Source organism: Scophthalmus maximus, chromosome 5 (genome assembly GCF_022379125.1).
Source record: "Scophthalmus maximus strain ysfricsl-2021 chromosome 5, ASM2237912v1, whole genome shotgun sequence".
Lineage (NCBI taxonomy): Eukaryota > Metazoa > Chordata > Actinopteri > Pleuronectiformes > Scophthalmidae > Scophthalmus > Scophthalmus maximus.
This window is the reverse complement of record NC_061519.1, coordinates 14951923-14971544: the sequence shown is the minus strand read 5'-3', so window position 1 is coordinate 14971544 and position 19622 is coordinate 14951923. Positions and strand designations below refer to the sequence as shown.

The 19622-nt window shown below is 43.0% G+C and overlaps 2 protein-coding genes across 3 annotated transcripts; both read left to right on the top strand.

Moving 5' to 3' along the window:
- The first annotated feature begins 3211 nt into the window (after positions 1-3211).
- LOC118311539 (cyclic AMP-responsive element-binding protein 3-like protein 3-B) lies at positions 3212-11121 on the top strand. 2 transcript variants are annotated; one of them, XM_047332249.1, is made up of 10 exons: positions 3212-3517; positions 3744-3842; positions 4151-4415; positions 5089-5219; positions 5462-5572; positions 5769-5875; positions 8230-8298; positions 9467-9542; positions 9847-9940; positions 10059-10199. In XM_047332249.1, the coding sequence occupies exons 1-10, from the start codon at positions 3497-3499 to the stop codon at positions 10067-10069; spliced, it is 984 nt and encodes a 327-aa protein (XP_047188205.1). In that variant the 5' UTR covers positions 3212-3496; the 3' UTR covers positions 10070-10199. The 2 variants fall into 2 exon arrangements, with proteins under 2 accessions (XP_047188205.1, XP_035491413.2); XM_035635520.2 differs by having other exon boundaries at positions 3213-3517; positions 10039-11121.
- A 3351-nt stretch (positions 11122-14472) lies between these two features.
- Positions 14473-17836, top strand: LOC118311680 (relaxin-3 receptor 1-like). Its single transcript, XM_035635702.2, has 3 exons — positions 14473-15247; positions 15456-15899; positions 15998-17836. Exons 1-3 carry the CDS (start codon positions 15044-15046, stop codon positions 16607-16609), a joined length of 1260 nt encoding a protein of 419 aa, XP_035491595.2. The 5' UTR covers positions 14473-15043; the 3' UTR covers positions 16610-17836.
- The last annotated feature ends 1786 nt before the right edge of the window (positions 17837-19622 follow it).

Genomic DNA, 19622 nt, shown 5'->3' with positions numbered 1-19622 from the left:
TCTTCGGCCATGTCCGCTCATACTGATATTTTTCATTTCATTTCAATACCACTGTGTGCACCATGTCACGTTTCCACCAGTGGAGCTGATCTACTAAAAGTGACGCCTGGAACAGATGCAGCCTGCATGTATCTGCAGTCACGCAAACAGATGAGAACAGATAAAATAGTGCTTGATTTATGACTAGTCTTTTTCATATTTTATATACATTTGATTGAAGCTTCCCCCTGCAGGTTGTTGACTGTCGCCCTGCTGCTTCAAATGAAAACGAGCTTTTGTGGCGACCAAACAGGGAGAAATCTGTTCCCTTCAGTCAGCACAAAGGGAATTTGGTAATGCGCTTGGACGAGGATCCTAAATTTAACTGAACGAGAACATGGAAAGGAGTCACGTCAACATCTGAAAATGTGATAGGTTATCAAAACAAAGTTCCTGTGTGCAGTTTATCTTAACATTCCACACCAGTATCGCGGCTAAGAAACTATTTATGTGGCTTTTATGACACTTGTAACTGAGGGAGGATGGAGAAATGTTTGGTTGTATACCCATTTTATTTTTCTATTTCATACAGCATTGATAGTGTGACAACCCTCAACACCGCAAAAACATGCGCTGGGTACAGACAAATATTAAATAACGCATATTGATTATATTAATGTTGCTAATAATGATGGGAAATGAAAACTAGTGTCAAGCCGCTTTCACGTTGAGCTGGCATCTCCTGCGCACGTATGTTTAGCCTTCCTGTCCCGAATCTGAATTTTACCAGTTTGATACGTGCACCAAATACTGTAACACCAAACACCAGCTTCATTCCACACAGCCCAGCATCGCTCTCATCCCTCTTACGTGTGAGACATTGGGAATTTCCCTCAAGCTGCAGGTATCGAATCATTTTGTGCACATCACAGTTTTTCGCTGACCTTCAGATAAGAGCCATCAACGTTTCACGGTGGAGTGATAAGGATGTGTGCTTAGAGCAAGTATTCTGCTTCTCATCCGTCCAGATGAAAGAAAAGAAAAAAGATAAACAGTATCTGAGTTGATCTCGGTTGCTGTATATAGCCTACTTTTGTTTCCCCATCAGGTCTTCTTTTTTTTTGGACACAGTCATTTGGATTTAGAGTATGGTATCATATGCAACAACACCGCACTTATCTGTACTGAGCTGCAGCCTATTCTTGGTATCCAGAGATGTGCTTGAAATGTTCTGCTTAGATAACATCTGCATGGACTTTGAATCTCTCTAATCAGAAGATAGAACAACAATAAAGATAGCAGAGCTCCGCTGCCATGCAATTAGGCTTATTACAGTACTGATAATACTGGGCGCCGTGTCCTAGGTAAGTGGATTGTAATGCAACGAGTACACATAAAAGCAAAGTGCTGAAAAGACTAAAGGATATGGCTTTATACAGTGGCCACACTGTCTTATTTATCAATTTTTTTTTGTGAGAGAAAATGAATCTACTCTAATTGGTCCAGAATGAATCAGTGAAACCACAACTCACAGCAGCTCCAAAATGATTCATATCATTGACTTCAAGCTTTTTCTGACTTGTTATAACCTTATATTTAAAACACGTCTGAAAATTAGATATGTTTGGCTTGTATTTTTATTCTGTACATTCTCTGAAAAACCTGCATGAGCCTGACACACAATCAGAAATTGTGAGAAACAATGGAGAATTTTTCTTTATAGTTTATACGGAAAATGTGTACACATCGTGTCTGAATCAGATTTGGGATGATGTCCCTAAGAGACCCGGAATCACCTTTTCTTTCTTCCGTCACACTCCTGTTCCTCACCACTCCTTTGGATGGTTTAGTAAAGGAAACAATATCCCAGATATTGTTGGAAAAATATAAATATAATATCACATCTCAGTCTTCTTTGAAGTGTCTGATGAAGGTAAAATGTCAAAGAATTCATCTGAAGAGAAAAGAAAATGAGTTTTTCCTTGGAGACGCTTTGAAGTCAAGTCAGTGGTGGAAGAATTACCGTCTGCTGATATTCAGCCTGGCAACTATAAGACAGGCAGTTGATTCTACTTTTTCTGAACTGCAGAGAAGTTTTATAGCTCTGCCACTGAAAGATTCTCTTCCCCACTGTGATAATAGTTACATGCGCTTTTGCAACTGAGCAAGCTCCATTTGTGTTGCTGCTGCCAGAACACATTATGTAATTTATGGATGTGTATGCTTAGTATTGCACGAAACAGACGCTCCTATTTATCACAATAAAGATAAGATACGGTGAGGCGCAAAATGGTCGATAGGCAAAAGAAAAGCAAAATAACGTCATTGTTCAGCCTTCTTCACAGATGGAAAGTGAACAACAACAACAACAACAACAAGTGCCTCCTTAACAGACACAAAGAAACTGAGGGAATTTTCGAAAACATTTTGAGAAACTCAAAGTGAGTGGGGGAGTTTGGCAGACTCATTGACAAGTATGATCATAGTTCTTCCCAACTTTCTTTTGCGTGTGTGCCTCCAAAACAAAGCAATGCCTGCTCATGACCCCTCGTTGGTCATGGTGACCATTTGCACCAAAAAGTGATCCATCTTAGTTTAGCCTGTGAGGATGCTTACATTTTCTAATTTGCAGCCGAGACTTACCCGAAAACCGCATTATCAATCATCGCCTGACGTTTTGAGTACACTAAATTAAAAAAATTTAAATTTTGACATGACGATGATTCTTGATTAAAGTTAAAACGCTTAACTTTAACCCATTTACTCATATTTCAACCTGATCAGAGACGGTTGGGACAGAGATTCAGGTTTGGGATTTCAGAGGTCTGGTAAGATCACTTCTCCCTCCAGGTGACGTCACGTGAGGCAATTTATCAGATTGCAAGCTTTAATCACCTTTTTCACATTTTAATTTCCATGTGGAAGTTTGATGAAAGATTACCAAACTTTTTCTCTTCTGGGGGTCACAGGGATGTTTACCATCTCCGTTTATTATAATCATTTTAATATATAATTATATGTGGTATAATGTTTGTATGATTTCAAACTGGTGAGTGGAGAAAAAAGGCCACTAGAGTGTTTGTTTGTCCTGAGGTTGACTCATGAACTTTCTGTTATTGATAGATAAAGTTAGAGCATGACTGTCCACACTGCCTTTGAAAGCAATAAAAATCGGCAGTAAATCAATCCTGTCCAACTAAAATTGAATGTGAAACCAAACAGAGAATCAATCTTCACTTGCCATGGTGACATCAAATGTCACTCTAGTGCACTCTTTGACAAATCTATCACGGAGTCTTCTTTTTGTGCTGATTGGCTCTCTCAGTTGACTGCTGTGCACCAGATTGGACAGTGATCACCTGGGTTGTGTCTTATGGCATTTCAACTTTGTCCTTTGGAAGAGACTCAAGCCCTCCTCTTAGACGCAAAGCCACAGAGGATCGTCTTGGTCTGTGTTGTGTTTTTTATTCCTGCTGGAAGGTGAAATTTCACCAGGCGCTGCTTTGATATTGGAATAATGTCACTGAAAACAGAGAAGGTAAGACACTCAACAGTTGTTTTCTGGGTAAGAGGAAGGATTCTGACAGAGCGTTCTTAGAAAAAAAATGTTTTAAAGAAGAAAAAATGAAGCATCTTCAATTTGAAACACCCCGACTGAAGATCATGCTTTAAAATGTAACGGCAAGAACACTCAGGCAGCCTTTCTTCTGTGAAACTGAGGACCACCCTTTAAACCCATCACTCAGAGTGGTTGTTCATTTCAGGTGAACGGGGGGTTGGACTTCTTTGACCTCCTGCTTAGGAACACCGATGAAACCACTGGTTACCACAGCAACCAACATTGGACCATCACAGTTCATGACGTGAGTACTGCTGTCGTTGTGCACTGGTCACTCCCGAGCGGACTCACTCATGATATTACATTATTACAAAAATGAATTCACGGAATCTCATTATGAAAGTCTGACAGACCCACAAGTGTCATTGTGTTATTGAATATTTGAGTCAGTTTATTTCATTGTGTTCTACCGTTGCGGCTGCAACTGTGACAGAATTGAGAATGTACAGCATTGAATGTTCTTCTCTGTGCTCGTGTGTGTGGAAGTTCTTCTGATTTAGACAGCGGTAAGAATGTCACGTGACGTGGTATACATACCCTCCTCCTCCCCAGACCACAAGTCCCGCTGATGACTTCCTAGACACCCTGCTGGGCGGGAGCGACTACTCCTCGGCTCCGACGTCCCCCCTGTGGTCACCCTGCAGCACAACTGACAGCGGCATCAACGAGGACCCCCTGACTGATCCCACAGAGAGCCTGCACCCATCCTGCTGCACAGCTTTCCCAGCCTTTGACGCACTGACTTTCCCTCAGCCTCCACCTCTGGGGAACCAGCTGCCACCACATGAAACAACAGCTGAAGTTTCCATTGATCAAAGTAAGACTGGATCTACAGTGGCAGTTGTATTCTGGTATTTTGTACTGGCAAGAAACATCTCTGAGACTTTCAACCACAGCATGTGCCATGAAATGGCAGATGTTTCAAAAGTGAGCACAAATGTCTGGTTTGGACACACACACAAACTACAGGGATAAGGTGAACCAGGGCAGTGGACAGGACACCCAGGTATAAAGACCTTAATGTTAGATTTATCATGTTGAAGATTGTGTTGCAGCAAAGTGAGAGCTATAAAATGAGCTTCTCAAGGCTAAAGGCCCCTTTTCAAAGAGAAAAGTCATTTGGTTTTCCCATTTCTGAGCGTCTGTAAAGGATAAAAGGTTGTGAAATTGTCATTCATCACAAGAGCAAGTTGTCTTTTGAGGGCAAGCCTTTTGAAACATCTTCCCCTTTTCACAATGCTGAACGTTGACCCATGGTGCTAAAAAATACTTTGAAATTGACTGTGTTAACCAGATCTGCAACAACAAAGATATCAAACAGAGAAAAGTGACATACATTTGGTGGTCTGGATTGTAAAGTGCGGCAGGGTGCATCGGTAATGGAGGTCTCAGACACATGCAGCAACCTAAACATTTGATGTGTTGTTTGAGTGGCCCGTGGTGGCAATATTGGGAAGCATCACCTGCTGTTTTATTCATTCAATTTGAAGCCAGCGACACCGGTGACCTCCAGGAGCAGTTTGGAATTGCATACTACCTGACGACGAACCAGAGCTCCACTCTGTTGTCCAGTCAGACGCTCACAGTGAAGGACCTGCTGTTGTCAAACCTGGGACAGAAAGTAAGACGAGATAAGTTTAATATGAAGGAATTCATTTTTGTCATCTTTCAAGCCAATGGGTGTATGAAACACAATAATTGAGTTCAGCGTTCTGAATAATTTTGAGCTTACTCGCATGGGCCACTGCTTGTCTGTATAATCTGAGACCTGTCCCGCTCTGAGAGAAAGAGAGCACCCTTTGGACCAAACGAACAGCACGGAGAGTCACTTTAACGCAAAGGTCCTGTCCACCTGGTTTACAGGCGCAACAAATCCCCCAGCATTCCCTGCCAGAGCATTTTCTTAATGAGGATGAGAAGACTCTTCTAGCCAAAGAAGGAGTGAACGTGACCAGCAAACTGCCCCTGTCCAAGGTACATGAGGAACACACGCACTTGGGTGTATGTAGGTGCAGACAATACACATCCGCTCACACACTCTGCACTGACAACTCAGTCTGGATCCCCAGTTACACAAACTCTGCCAGTTCCCCCACAAAAAATAGTTTCCTCTCAGTCACCTTTTTCTTTCTTTCCCATATCCTCCCATGTGTTTCATCTCCCTGACAAGTTTGAAGAGAGGGTTTTGAAGAAGATCCGGCGGAAAATCCGCAACAAGCGCTCGGCTCAGGAAAGTCGAAAGAAGAAGAGGGATTACGTTGATAGTCTGGAGGGGAGGTAGGAGCCTGCTGCTTTTTAGCGTCCTCACTCAACACGACATTATCTCTGCGTATCTTGGCCTGGGGAAATTAAGCTGTAATCTGTTGTCGTCTGTTATACTCTTTGCTGTGAGCCTGTTTTGTCATACACTTAATTAACTTTTAACAAACTGTTGCATGGATGTTACAGGGCCTCACCTGAATAATGTATCTGACCTATTTATCATTAACGTTAACAAACTAGATATTCTGTTTGCTGTTTATCGGGTCTCACCTTGAAGAAGCCCCTCAGGAAATTCACAATCACAGCCAGAATAAAAAGACAAAGAGGCGTGTGGCAGTAGCTGTCCTAGCTGAGCAAACAAAGCCCAGATACTTACAAAGTCAAAGTAAGTCAAACTTCTTCGAGAGAACAGGCTTCACAGACCTTTGTATCAAGATAATTGATACCTGAAGAATTCAGCTCCAAAACATCCCAGAAGTGACAGACAGTTAACGTTGTTATGGGCCTTGCACATTATTACCTGATCTAATTCTTCATGATTACTACTGAGCTCCACATGACAACTGTCGGGGGGAAAAAGAAGAAATGAATTACAGAGTAACTACAGCTCCAAAGAACCACGAACTAGGACAAAGGTGCAATTTGTTTCCAGCATGATAATTGACAGATTTTCAGTTTGACAGTAAATTAAAGCATAATGAGAGAATAATTAGTCAAATGCATGTACTCTCATGGCTGTGTGGCATCAACAGAGAGAATCACAACAGCCAAAACATGCACATATATTTGAGTCTACAGCCCTGACAGGAGTTCTGTGGGGCTGACACATTGGCGCTTTAGGCTAAATGCTTACATGTCTTATGTAGTTGAATGTGTTGGTGATAGTTAGTTGTGTTGTGTTAGTGAATTACAGCTGGGAATGAGACGGTTATTTTGAGTTATTGTCACTGGTACAAACAAATTAAAATTTGGACCTGGTGATGGCTAGATGAAAAGTCCGGGGATCAAAGTGATGACAAATCCTCCTGAATGTCTTTGTGGAGACATTTCACGCAAAACCATAAATGTCAAGCACATGGTGGTAGAAGGAGGAAAAGTAAGAAGATCATTAAAGTAAGGATTTATTGTTTGGGAACCAGGAATGTCTGTAAAACTCAGTCCATGTGAAGGTTGTTTAAATTTTTGGACCAAAGAAGTGAACTGACAAAAAAACCAAAAAAACTGACATACACAAATTCATAGAAATATGCTTCAATAGTTCATTTCTGAAGACTCCACAATGGTGGCGCAGGAGGTTTTTTGCGCAATGGAGCTCAGTTTAGTCCTCTTCCTCCTCCTCCTACTCTCCTTCACAACCTCCAGGCTGTAAAGATTCAACCTTACTACGGAGCCAGGCAGCCTTTGTCACCACATTTATTAATATTGCCTGCCACCCCCATGTTGGCTCTTCCACCCATTCCGCCTCCACATATAATGCGGCACGGTAGAGCCGCATTATGATTCATATGACGAATGACTCCTCAAAAAAGGGCAGTCCGCAATTTCCCCACCTCCAATTTATTGTTCACGAGCACTAGCACGGAATTTGGTACATTGCTCCATCGTTCTGACTGATGCTGAGCATTTGATGGAACTCCCCGCACCACTGGACTAAAATTTCCCATCATGCATTCATCTCACAATGAAGGAGTCATCTGAGAATCTTAAAGGGTACTGTGGACCATACTTGAAACAGAAATCAGAAAAGTAAAAAAAAGAAAATGGTCTAAAAATTGAAAAGCTAGGTCAGTGTTTGTTCATCTTTAAACCAAGAAATCTTCTTGTTTTCTACCTGAATCAACCTGAATCTTAATTGTATTTTAAACCTGACTTTGTGATTCTATCCTCTGTAAAATAATGGAGCTCACAGCAGGGACTCAAAATCATTAAGCAAACCTCTGTGCATACACCCATACTTTTGAATATTCCTAGTTATCTTATTACAGGAGTTTTAAATATATCTATGGACATCACATTCAAGCTTGAGCTGCTGTTGCCTCTTGATCACAAAAGTTTCCATTAAGCAGAGTCAGCGATTGTTGATAATTAGTAAGCAGAGCTTATCAACAGGATATCAATTATTTGTGACTCATGGTGACCACGAGAAACCAGACAAACAGTAGCAGAATAGGGGGCGGGGGGTTGGAGTGGAGTCACTGGATGACGGAATGGGTACAAGATAACGCTCAGCAGGCGGAAGTGGCAAAAAGAGAATCGAAGGAGAGACAATGAAACATCATAACACTCTAGGTCTATTATTTGAAATCCTTCTTTCCTAATCTATATTTTCTTTCCTCTTTCACTTGCTTGTTCTCTGTCCCTGTCCGTAGGATGTCTGCATGCAGTTCTCACAACTGTGAGCTGCAGAGAAAGATCCAGCTGTTGGAGGAGACCAACAAGTGAGTCCTCAAAGGAGCCGACAGAGGCCTGCAACCCACAATCATTTTCATTAATGACTGATCTATTGCTGTTCAACACACTTTGTCTCCATACAGTAAAAAACAACCAGGAGATATCTTGAAAAACAAATATTCAATAAGTACATCTGTGACAGTTTGCATTTGAATTCAATTTGATCCAAGCATGCGCACCCACACACACGTCTGACATCCCATCTTCCTTGTTGTGTGCTTACAAAGTCCTGAATTGAACTGATCTATGCATTGTGTTCAGCTGTTTTGTTTATAACGTGAAAGAGCGTAGTGAAAAGTGCCCATCACAATTTACATAAACCCAAGGTGGCGTCTTCAAATAGCTTGTCAGCACAACAATGCAAAGATGTTCAATTTACAGAGATTCAAAAGAGGGGAAAATCAGCATGTTGTCAAAATGGCTGCTGTGAAAAATGTGTATTCATGGTGCAGGTTTGCCACTTATTTTTGAAACAACCGGTCCTCGATCTCAGACAGACATAAACGGAGTCAGCTTCCTCATTTCTAACCAGCAACTTTTGATGTGTTTTGGTCTGAATTGAAACTAAATGTGTCCACTGTTGACATTAGGAAAGGCTTAGAATGAGGACTAACTAAAAAAGTGATTGAAAACCATAGCACAAACCCCGAAATGCTAACAATTGCAGTTCATGTTAAAGTAGATAAACAGACTTTGTAGTTTGGCAAAAATGGCACCACGAACTTATATCATCAACGCCTTATTCACTCTACATTTCCTGGGACAGATTCCATTGTGGGCGTTGTCTCAATGTGAAATAAACCCCATCCTTTGAAACTGCTGACAACCTGGTGAAAAAAAGTCCCCCTTACGTAAAGTTGCAGTATTAAGCCCTTCCAATTTTCGAACCTTTCAAAGTGGGATCTGGCTTCGCTCTTTCCTCATCCTGCCATCTCATTAGGCTACGTTCTTCTCTGATGCAGTCTGGCTGGATGCTGCGGTGAATTGAAACAGAACGTGGGAAGAGGCAGCATCCGCATACTTTCCAGCCACATGCTGCTCTTTATATTTGTTGTTTTTAGCTTCCAGAGATCATGAAAAAAGATGCCTGTGTATGAAGGAACCGGTGCCTTTCGCATGTGAAAATTATTCTTCCTGTCTGTATTTGTATTGCAGTGCTCTGCTGGAGCAGCTAAACCAGGTTCAGGCTCTCCTTTCTAGCAAGAAGACACACAAAGGGACCTGCATCCTGGTGAGAGTACACAATGAATTTGCCGACAGCACTGTCTGCAACAACAAAATAATATGTACATGTACAGATATAATATTTAATAGAGGCTTAGATCTGTCTATTAAATATTTAAAAACCTGTGGTCCACTGTTTACTTCTGCTATGTTTATATTTCATCTGTTAATCTTTTGTTCAAAATTGAATGTATGTAGGTTATGCCTAATAAATCCTTTTCTCTTCCCCCTGTGCTCTCTGTCATTTCCCTCTGGCCTCATGTTCCCTGTGCTTGGCCTGTTTTTGTCCTTCGGTCTGTATTCGTGTCCAGGTTTTGCTCCTCTCTTTCTCTCTGCTTATTTCCTCAAATCTTCAGCCAGATCCGTACAGCCAACGCAGCCAGGGCCAGTACACAGAGACCAAAGGTGTGTAGCCGTGCATAAACGCACTTTCTCTCTCTTAAACACACACACACACAAGCAAACACACACTCATGCCTCTCCATCATGCCTCTTCAACTCAGTGCCATCCCGCTCCCTGCAGTCAGCGGATGAGGCGCGAGATGTCCCTCCTCCTCCCCTCCTCACTGTCTCCAGGGGCTTTGAGGCCTTCCGTAGCCTGACCAAGAAGCTCTCGGGCTGGGCAGACTTCCCCATGGTAGTCGTCCAATCCTCTCACCACCAGGATCACAGGCACCGGGACAATCACTGACAAACTCTGGGCCCACAGGAGGAAAGACAGTAGTAAAGGAGTACAAGCTCGCTTGCAGATGCAGCCTCCAAATTAGCACAATTGTTGCTATTGAGCGTGTGTTTCACAGTGACTGAGTGAGGTGTCATGGTGGCATTGCCATCCACTCTAACACACAAATCATTTTTTAAGTGAAATTCACTCACTCAGATGGAGGTCGTGAGTAGGAGTCATCCAAATGGATGACATGTTTCTTTCTTTCTTTAGAAGAACGGAGTCTCTACTGCATCATCTGCGTACGTACAACATGATCTGGAAGAAAGCACAAATGTAAATTCACCGCTGTATTTCATGATTTACTTTAATGTATATGTTGAAAAATTGAGTCAAGAATAATTTGAGTGAATTTCAGAAGCACTTGGAGGATGGTTTTGTTTATGGCCATTTTGGAAGAGATTTCCATCCCATAAGTAATAAGGCAAAATAACAAAACTATTTGGTCCGCGACATGAAATACTTTTATAAGCAAAAACTGCAGAATGACTTCTGACTAAAAACTATTCTTCACTTTCATGACAGTTGTGAATTGGACACTGGGCTTTGTTGTTTATTTTGTTTTTTTTTCAAAGTTCAATTTTAGAGCAATAATATTAGTTGTAATTATATTGGTGGACATTGCTGATATTAGATCTATTCTGTGTCTCTTGTTATAGTGGGTTCAAAGAAAAGTGTTGCAATAACAGCTGTTATCTAAAGCATTTGAGAGATAACAACTAAAGCGGACAGATACAGGGAGTCTATTAAGCAAACATCCACTGTTTTCATCCTCATCTACAGATTTTCTGTCCATAAAGATCGCAATTCATCTGTAAATCTCTGTATCTCAAAACACAAAAGCAAATAAGTAACAATCTTCCATCTCTGTCCTCATTCACCTGCACACACATGCACATGCAGCGTACTTTGTCTTAGTGGCGCGAAGCCTCCCTAGTCAAGAAATGAGGGCAACTTTGAAGTCACATTTATTTTGGAACTCCGGTCCAAGCAGCCTCTACTCAGTTTAATGCGGTGAACTCTGCTTGCGGCAGCGCCAGGACCTAATCTTTACAAATTCTATGGGTTGAAATTTCACTGGAATACAGGAGTGAAGTTTTGCAGTAGCTAAGACGGAGGGGCATTTGGGTCCATGTCCATCACAATTTTGTGTGTAGAAATATGGAAGATTTTTGTAATAATTTGATAATCTTATCCTGCAGCAAATTAAAAACAAAATCGGTATGGTATAAGAGTTAATGTTCCGCAAACACAAATGCTTATAACACACGTGTCCTGTGTTAACAACTTGATTCTGATGTTTTTTTATTAAATTTGATGAGCGACACTAAGGGACCAAAGCCACGCAGGCAGCTGAGACACACTGGTGCTTTGAGCGAAACGCTCAAGTCAGCTAGCCAACATGCCGACTGTGCAGATGGTAACATGCTGATGTTTGCCAGGTCTAATTTCTACCATTTCCACCATCTTGTTTTAGCATACTACATTTTTCTCAATTAAATTACGGCTCAGGCTGATGGGAATGTGATTAATGTTAGTCGTAAACCAAAGTAAAACTCAAATTTAAAATTCTGACCTGCTCGTGATGCTAGATGAAAAGTAAGGCTAAAAGTGACAATTCATCCTGAGGCAATAAGTATTCGTGGCGTACCTCCTGTCCCTGGTAGAGGCACTAATTTAGGAAACGGTCGATTTGGTCGCAAACACATAGCTTGTCGTATGAGTTGGAGGATCCAATTAATAGCCAACAACATTTTAAGTGGAAAATACAGGTCACATTACATCAAAATGTATTCATGTGGTTATTCGAGTATAGTATAATTAGCTCTGTGAGCCTTATTATTCCAATAAAACAAGAGATTCTTGGCTGATCAACAATGTTCAGAGGGCTCATATCAAATAAAAGCCAGGGGACACCAAAGTCATCTGGGCTCATCCTCTGGGGATCACAAATGTCTGTACAACATGTTATAACAAGCCATCCAGTAGTTGGACTAAACAGTAAACGCATCGTATCAGAACCCAGCTGCTTGCATGGCTAAACACATTTTTTTTTAAAGTTAAAGGAATTCATATGCCCCACCAGGGTTACATAGGCACCAGAACATAACGTATGGAGACAAAATTGAGTCATATGAACAAATAACAAGTACATTTTTAGATTTTGTTTAGTGTGCTCAAAAGTCAAGTTAGGTTGGTGGCATGCCAAAAATGTCTGAGGTGGGGATGAAGACTGAAAGCCAAGACGAAGTCAAACTCTGGAATTTAAAATGCGGAATGAATTTAAGCAAACCTGAACCAAAAATGCACATACACTATCCACAGGAGGAGTGAGACATGAATTATTAACCAGAGTGCTTTAAGCAGTGGGTTGTGGCGGTGTGATAAAGAGTTATAGATGTAGGTAGAAATTCAATAAGAATATCAATCACGTAAGGGCTGAGCAGAGATACTGCTGAGGGTGAAAGTAAGTCAGGAGGAAACGATTTCATCAGTGTATTATGTATATTTATTCAGGCGCTCTTGCAATCTTAGTTTGTCACTTTGAGGTTTCTCATTTTGAGCAGAGAAGCAGAAATATTTTGAATTCTGCAATCAGAATTAAGGATGTTGCACACAATATTGCTCCCGTTATGATGATGTATTTTATTGTAATTGTTTTTTGCCCATACTTTGATTTCTAAGGTGGAGCTTAACCAAAAACAAATGTGTCCGACCCCCACGTTGTCACCACTCAGGTAAAGACACAGTTCAAAAAAACCTTACTGGATCTGCACCTGTCACTGCAGCGATGCTGAGGGAAACATGCACAGTGTGCATTCAGATCACTTTGTCTGCGAGATGCTCTCACCGCCAAGACTGACAAAGAAGGCTACAGTTGAAGAGTCCTTAAGAATCTGTATCTGAATAACAGGCGACAGTTAAATGATCCTGAGTGGATTGTCTGAAGAGTATGAGAAAACATAGAAGAAGCACTGTTCTGGGGTTCATTCCAAGACCACTCTCCTTCACAATAATCTCCAACACAGTTATCTCTCCCCTGGATTAAATCTAAGTAAAAAAGTCAGTTTACATGCTTCGCTCTGTGCTTTATCGAGACAATAGACAAAAAGAGGGGAAAAGGATGCACTCAGTGTCAGAACCTCAAAGGGGTGATGACATTTGTATCGTATATTGTATAATGCTTCTTTGCGCTCTTTGCTTTTGATTGCGTCAATATACAAGATTAAAGATCTCACATGAATCATTCGTACACGGACCCTTCACAGAGAGGGACCGGACTCCAAACAACTCTGGATTTCCGTCCATCTTATTATCTGGTAAACATTCAATGAAAAAGGGGGAACTGTCAACACATTAGCACTGTTGTAGATTGAAGTTATTCCTAACTCAAGACATACTTGACTGGCCTTTCAATTCAGAAGAGACGACCATTCATTTAATGTCTCTTGGAGCAAAGTGCTGAGGTGATGCCGTTTGCTCAGAGAGACGTCGGACATTCTGCTGATGGACAAATTCTCGTGAATCTCAAATGCAGGTGAAAGATTGGTGCAAACCGGGTGGTAAGTTACAGCCTGTTGAAGCTTGAAAAAATGACAAAGAGCCTCTTTTGCAAGCATTCATCCCCCTGCTCTTTTTCTCTCTGATGCATATACAGCTGGCCACACAGATGCTTTATGGAATATCAACACTGACGTAAGAAATGCAAATGAAAAACACAAACACCCCCCCCCCCCCTCTCTTTTCTGGCTCCATCACAAAGACAGAGGGGCCGTTTGAAATCTGATTATCATTCTTCTGATGTGCATTTCAGGTGAACGTCAACAAATCTACCTTTCTGGTGAAACCATCCTGTATAATTAAAGCTCCACGTCATATTTGGGAATTTTAAAGGTTACATTCGAGCACAATATCAGAGACTGATTAGCTGGCTCCATCAAAGAGAGAGAGAAACCCTACAAATAATGACCTGCGAGGTTCATCACATGCAAACACCAGATGGCCAGCAACACAGTTCTAATTTAAATAAAGCAGAAAAACTATCTTAAAAGTAGTTAATACATTTATTTATTTTTTAAACATTATCATCAGAGCAAAAAGTTTCAGGAAAGACTGGAGTTCTGCAGTATAGCCTGGATAATGAGTTGTGCCATACAACACAACACAAGAATTTCCCTGATTATTTTACTTAAAAACATCGAATTGTGTCTTTAAAAATGTGAGCACAAGAGATAATTCGTGTTTAAAGGTTTATTCGTGATTTATTGGACAGTTGGTTGCAACTCTTCACTAAGAAGTTGCTGTTATAAGAGGCTAATCGGCTAATAATCATAAAAAGCGCAGTATTGCATGACGGTGCCGGACATGTGCGCCACCTAGCGGTGGGCGAGAGGCCAGCGAGTATAAAATCCTCCGGTCTGTGGAGGTTGCCAGCATCAGCATCACCCCTCACCGAGGCTGCATCGAGTCGGAATTCGGGCTCCAAAGTATACGCAGCCTCAGATTCACAAGCTCCAGTGGGACACTTATATATTATTCTATTATTTTATATTTTTCGCAACTGGGGAAAATGAACAAAATGCGAGCAGACACACTTTTACAAATCACTCGGTTCAATTACGCAACTCTGACCTCCCGCTGAGACTCCGCACACCACGCGCAGGACGCCCACGACCCCGCGCGCCAGCACTCCGGACGCGTGGCCTGAGAGAGGAGGGCAACCTGCGGGAAAAGAGAAAAGTAACTCGCCCGCAGACCTCTTGTTCTTCTCTCTCCGCGGCACCATGCAGAGCAACAGCAGCGCCTCCGGACCCCCGACGGCCCTGAGTGCGTGCGGAGAACAGGACGAGCGCGAGATCTCCAAACTGGTCAGTCCCACGGGCGCAGCCTCCAACCTGGCGGCTGTCAACCTCTCTCTGAACTGTTGGCTGCACATCCTCTCCGAGGAGTCCTCGCTGGACCTGCACGGAGACGGCGCCAACCTGGCAGTAGGTTTATTTTTCGGGACTCTTTACTTCTAAATCCACATGAATAAATTGTGCTGTGGAGACAGAACTTTTGCATGAAATAGCTTTTCTTTTCTTGCATGCTGAGTTTTGACTTTAATTTCCTTCAATGCACTTTGGTGACCGTTTATCACAGCCAGGATGGTTTGGAGGAGAAAAGACACTGAATGAAAATGTTGTTCCCCGACAGGTGCGGATCCTCATTGCCCTGGTCTACCTGGTGGTGTGCGTCCTGGGGCTTGTGGGTAACTTCCTGGCACTCTTCCTGCTCCGCTCCCGCCACCGGGGCCACCGCCACTCCTCCATCGACTGCTTTGTGATGAGCCTGGCGCTGACGGACCTCCAGTTCGTCCTCACCTTGCCCTTCTGGGCCGTGGACACGGTGCTGGACTTCCGCTGGCCCTTCGGCCGGGTCATGTGTAAGATGGTGAGCTCGGTCACCACCCTAAACATGTACGCCAGCGTCTTCTTCCTCACCGCCATGAGTGTGACCCGCTACCGCTCCCTGGTGACCTCCCTTAAGATGGACAGCCCTACAGTCGCCACTGCTCGAGCCAAGTGGGCCAGTTTAGCCATCTGGGTGGTGTCGCTGGTGGCTACACTGCCTCATGCATTCTACTCCACTACAGTCCAGGTTTTGAGACTAATCTATCATTCTTGATTAGAATTTCCTTGCAGTAAATATTCTCTGTTGTAGCTGAGCAGCCTCTGATGCAATTCTTTTGTCTACAGGTATCCGCTGATGACGAGCTGTGCTTGGTGCGATTCTCCGACTCCGACTCGGGCCACTGGGACCCACAGGTCCTGCTTGGACTCTATCAAACACAAAAAGTCCTGCTGGGATTTGTCGTGCCCTTGGTCGTCATCAGCGTGTGCTACCTCCTCCTCCTGAGGTTCGTCCTGAGCCGGCGCGTCGTAGGCAGCGTGGTCAGTGAAGGCATCGCAGAGAGGTCAGAGTGCGAGAGGGGACGCCACCGCCGCCGCTCCAAAGTCACCCGCTCCGTTACCATCGTAGTTTTGTCCTTCTTCATCTGCTGGCTGCCCAACCAGGCCCTCACCCTGTGGGGGGTGTTGATCAAGTTTGACATGGTGCCCTTCAGCAAAGCCTTCTACAACACGCAGGCCTATGCCTTCCCCCTGACTGTGTGTCTGGCGCACGCAAACAGCTGCCTCAACCCTGTGCTCTACTGCCTGATCCGACAGGAGTACAGAGCCGGACTGAAGGACCTTCTGCTGAGAGTGTCCCACTCCATCCGACGTGTTCTCACTCTGGCTCTCAGAGGCAGACAAGTGGAGGAGGCACCGTCCAGCCTGGTGATGATACATAAAGACATCGACGCGTGATTTACAGAGGGAACAGTTGACGTTTTGGGAAGTGTGCTTATTGACTTTTCACTTGCTCGGAGTGAGATGAGAGGATTTATGCCACTCATCGGTTTGTACATTGAAGCTTAGCTTAGCATTAAGATAAAACCTCTACAGCTGTATCTAGTGTGTTTAACCCGCACAGAAGCCGAAGTGTAAAAAAACGTCCACACAGTGTTTTACAAAAGGTTACATGTTAGACTATTTCTCGGTTGACTTTGGTTTTTGTACGTAAGACAAATGATAGACGAGGTCTGATTCAGAGGTGCCGATCAGTGAATTCTGTTGCCATGCGGACTGTGCCCCCGTTTCCAGCCTACAGAGAATGGAAATAGTTGCACAGGGTTCATATTTAACATACAAGAGACACAAGAGGGATCACTCTTCTCTTCTAACTTTCAGAAAGAAATCCCGTTTCCCAACATGTCAAACTTTCCCTATGATACATTCCTCCCTCAGCTGATGCAGAGGCAGCTGCTGACGCCACTTCACAGTTTCATGGTTATCACTGGGGATTTTGACAAGGTCACATTGGACCAATCACTTCCCAACTTTACAACCGGAACATCCAAGCTTGGGATCAATAAAGTACCTATCTTATCTCACCTATCTTATCTTATCACAAAGGAAGTGCTCCTTTGTGAATCAACTCTGCGTGCCATGTTTTCTTTGGTCCGACACTGACACGACGCGCCTGAACAACTATATTTTGCCTTTCGTCATGGACTTCCATGAAAAACTTTTCACTGCGTCACTGTGGAACTATATTCTCCTGGGTAAATATACAAGTAGACTGAAAACGATCAGACCGAGCTCTAATCATTCAGCTCTGAGTTACAGTTTTTTTTCCCATTCAATCAAGAATTATGCAGTGTAATGTTTGAGTAGCTGGACCTGTGAAAATATATTTTTACTTTGCATCTCAAACAGCCACACGTGCAGTTGTGAGGACTGTAAGATTGTGACATTTCCACTAGGAGTGATGTGTTTAATATCTGTTTGTGTTATTTTAGCTAACTCAAATCTGGGCATCAGAACTCATCATATGCAGTAAATCTTAACTCCGGGATATTGGTTTGTTTTTTTAAGTGGAGGTATTGTTTGATGCTATCATGGAGCTGTCAGCCCTTTTCACGTCTCTCTGTGTCTGCCTTGCTGTGCCGCTGTGAATAGTTTTGTGAATACACGTGTTCTGTGACATTAAAATACAACGATAGGACAAAAGCGTGGTGGCATCACTCGAACGTTAATCTCTCCCGCAGCAACAAGACTGTGAAGAAAGAGGAAAATATGTCAGCTGCACAAAAGATGCGAATGGGGTTTTGCCCTTTTGCAACCTTTACAGTCGGCACATGGATAAACATCTTCAGCACACATAGCACACACGCACGCACGCACGCACACACAACAGAGTCCCTCCTCTGTCAGCCACTCTGCTTGTTATTACTTCTACAATCAGCATCACAGACTTCAGCAAAGACTCTGTGTGGGAGGATCTGGTGCTAAAAGGCTGGTGGGTCACTAAGGGAACCTGCTTCTTCCAGCCAGGAATGGAAGACAATCAGAAGTGTGATTTCAGATCCAGGGCCAGCTCTCCTGTACAAATACTGCCCTATACTCTGCCATTCACCGTGTTGTCAATGAAAGCCTTATTTCGCAGGGCGTTTTCGTTTCCCCTCATCAAGCTCTAAACAATGGACGGAGCAGTGACAGTACGTCCACTCACATCCAGAGTGCATTTGTTTTTTCCCCTCATATTTTAAGAACTGGCTCAAAAAAAACAAACAGGCGACAGTAGACAGGTGGTGTTGCTTATGTTGGCCCAGCTATTCGTCTTCAAGGACATTTCAGTCCCAGGGATGGAAACCGATTGAGGAAGCTAATACAGCAGTTGAGGGCCGTCCCTTATAAGTTAAAGGCTCATTTTTGCTATACCATATCATTGGAGGGTCACGGTCACATCACTAGTGCCAATTTCATCTGACAATGGGCGAGGTGGGGAACACCCTGGACAGGCTGTCAGTCCATCACAGGACCAACACACAGAGACAAACAGCCCTCCACACTCACATTCATACCTCCGCATAGTCACGGGGAGAAAAAGCAAACTCCACGTAGAAAGAGTCAGGGAGAACCCAGAACCTTCTTGTGAGTGCGACAGTGCTCACCAATGCACCGCCGTGCCACTGTTAAAGATGATGTGCAAGAGTGATATATGTAAGAAGAAAAAAACGGGTAAAAGTCGATCACAGTTGGAGGTGATACCATGTCAAGCACAAAGTATAGATATGACACATCTTTGCATCTCAGCATGAAAATATTTCTGCAAGAGAGCAACAATGCTCCCTGGCAAGAAAAGTCTTATTTTAGTTACAACACTTTTTCTATGTGCAAGGATTTACAGACTGTAATGTAAATTTTGCTCTTTGAAAGAATCCGTGGAAAAACATAGAGCTCCACTTACTCTTAACTCCAAAAACAACTGACTCGCTTTTTCTGGTGCTTTCAGCCACATCTTACAATTTTCATCACAAGGACTACATGTTTCAGAATTTTCCATCCATCCATGACTGATGGGATGTTCAAACCACATTTGACAGTCTTCATCATTAAGAGTTTTCAACGAACTGTCACGATGATCATCATAGCGAACAGCTTCAAACACCTCGCTTATCTTCTTCATCATTACTAAATTGTGAGGAAGAAAGTCATGGCCGTGACCTTGGTGTCCACATTGGTAGCTACAGCCCTGCCCCAGTAGGACCAGTCTGAGCTACACCACTCAAGTGCACCTCAACTGTATTTAATAAGGGGGAAACATCGCTCTTTAACTATTTCCCACAGATTTATCCTGTTGGTCCAGTCCACTTCTTTAGATGTGCAACATCATATTATTATGGCCATAACCAACAAATCCAAACATCCATTTTGTCCTCAGTAAAGGGGAGGCTGTGGCTCAGGAGATAGAGTGGGTTGCTCACTAATTGGAAGG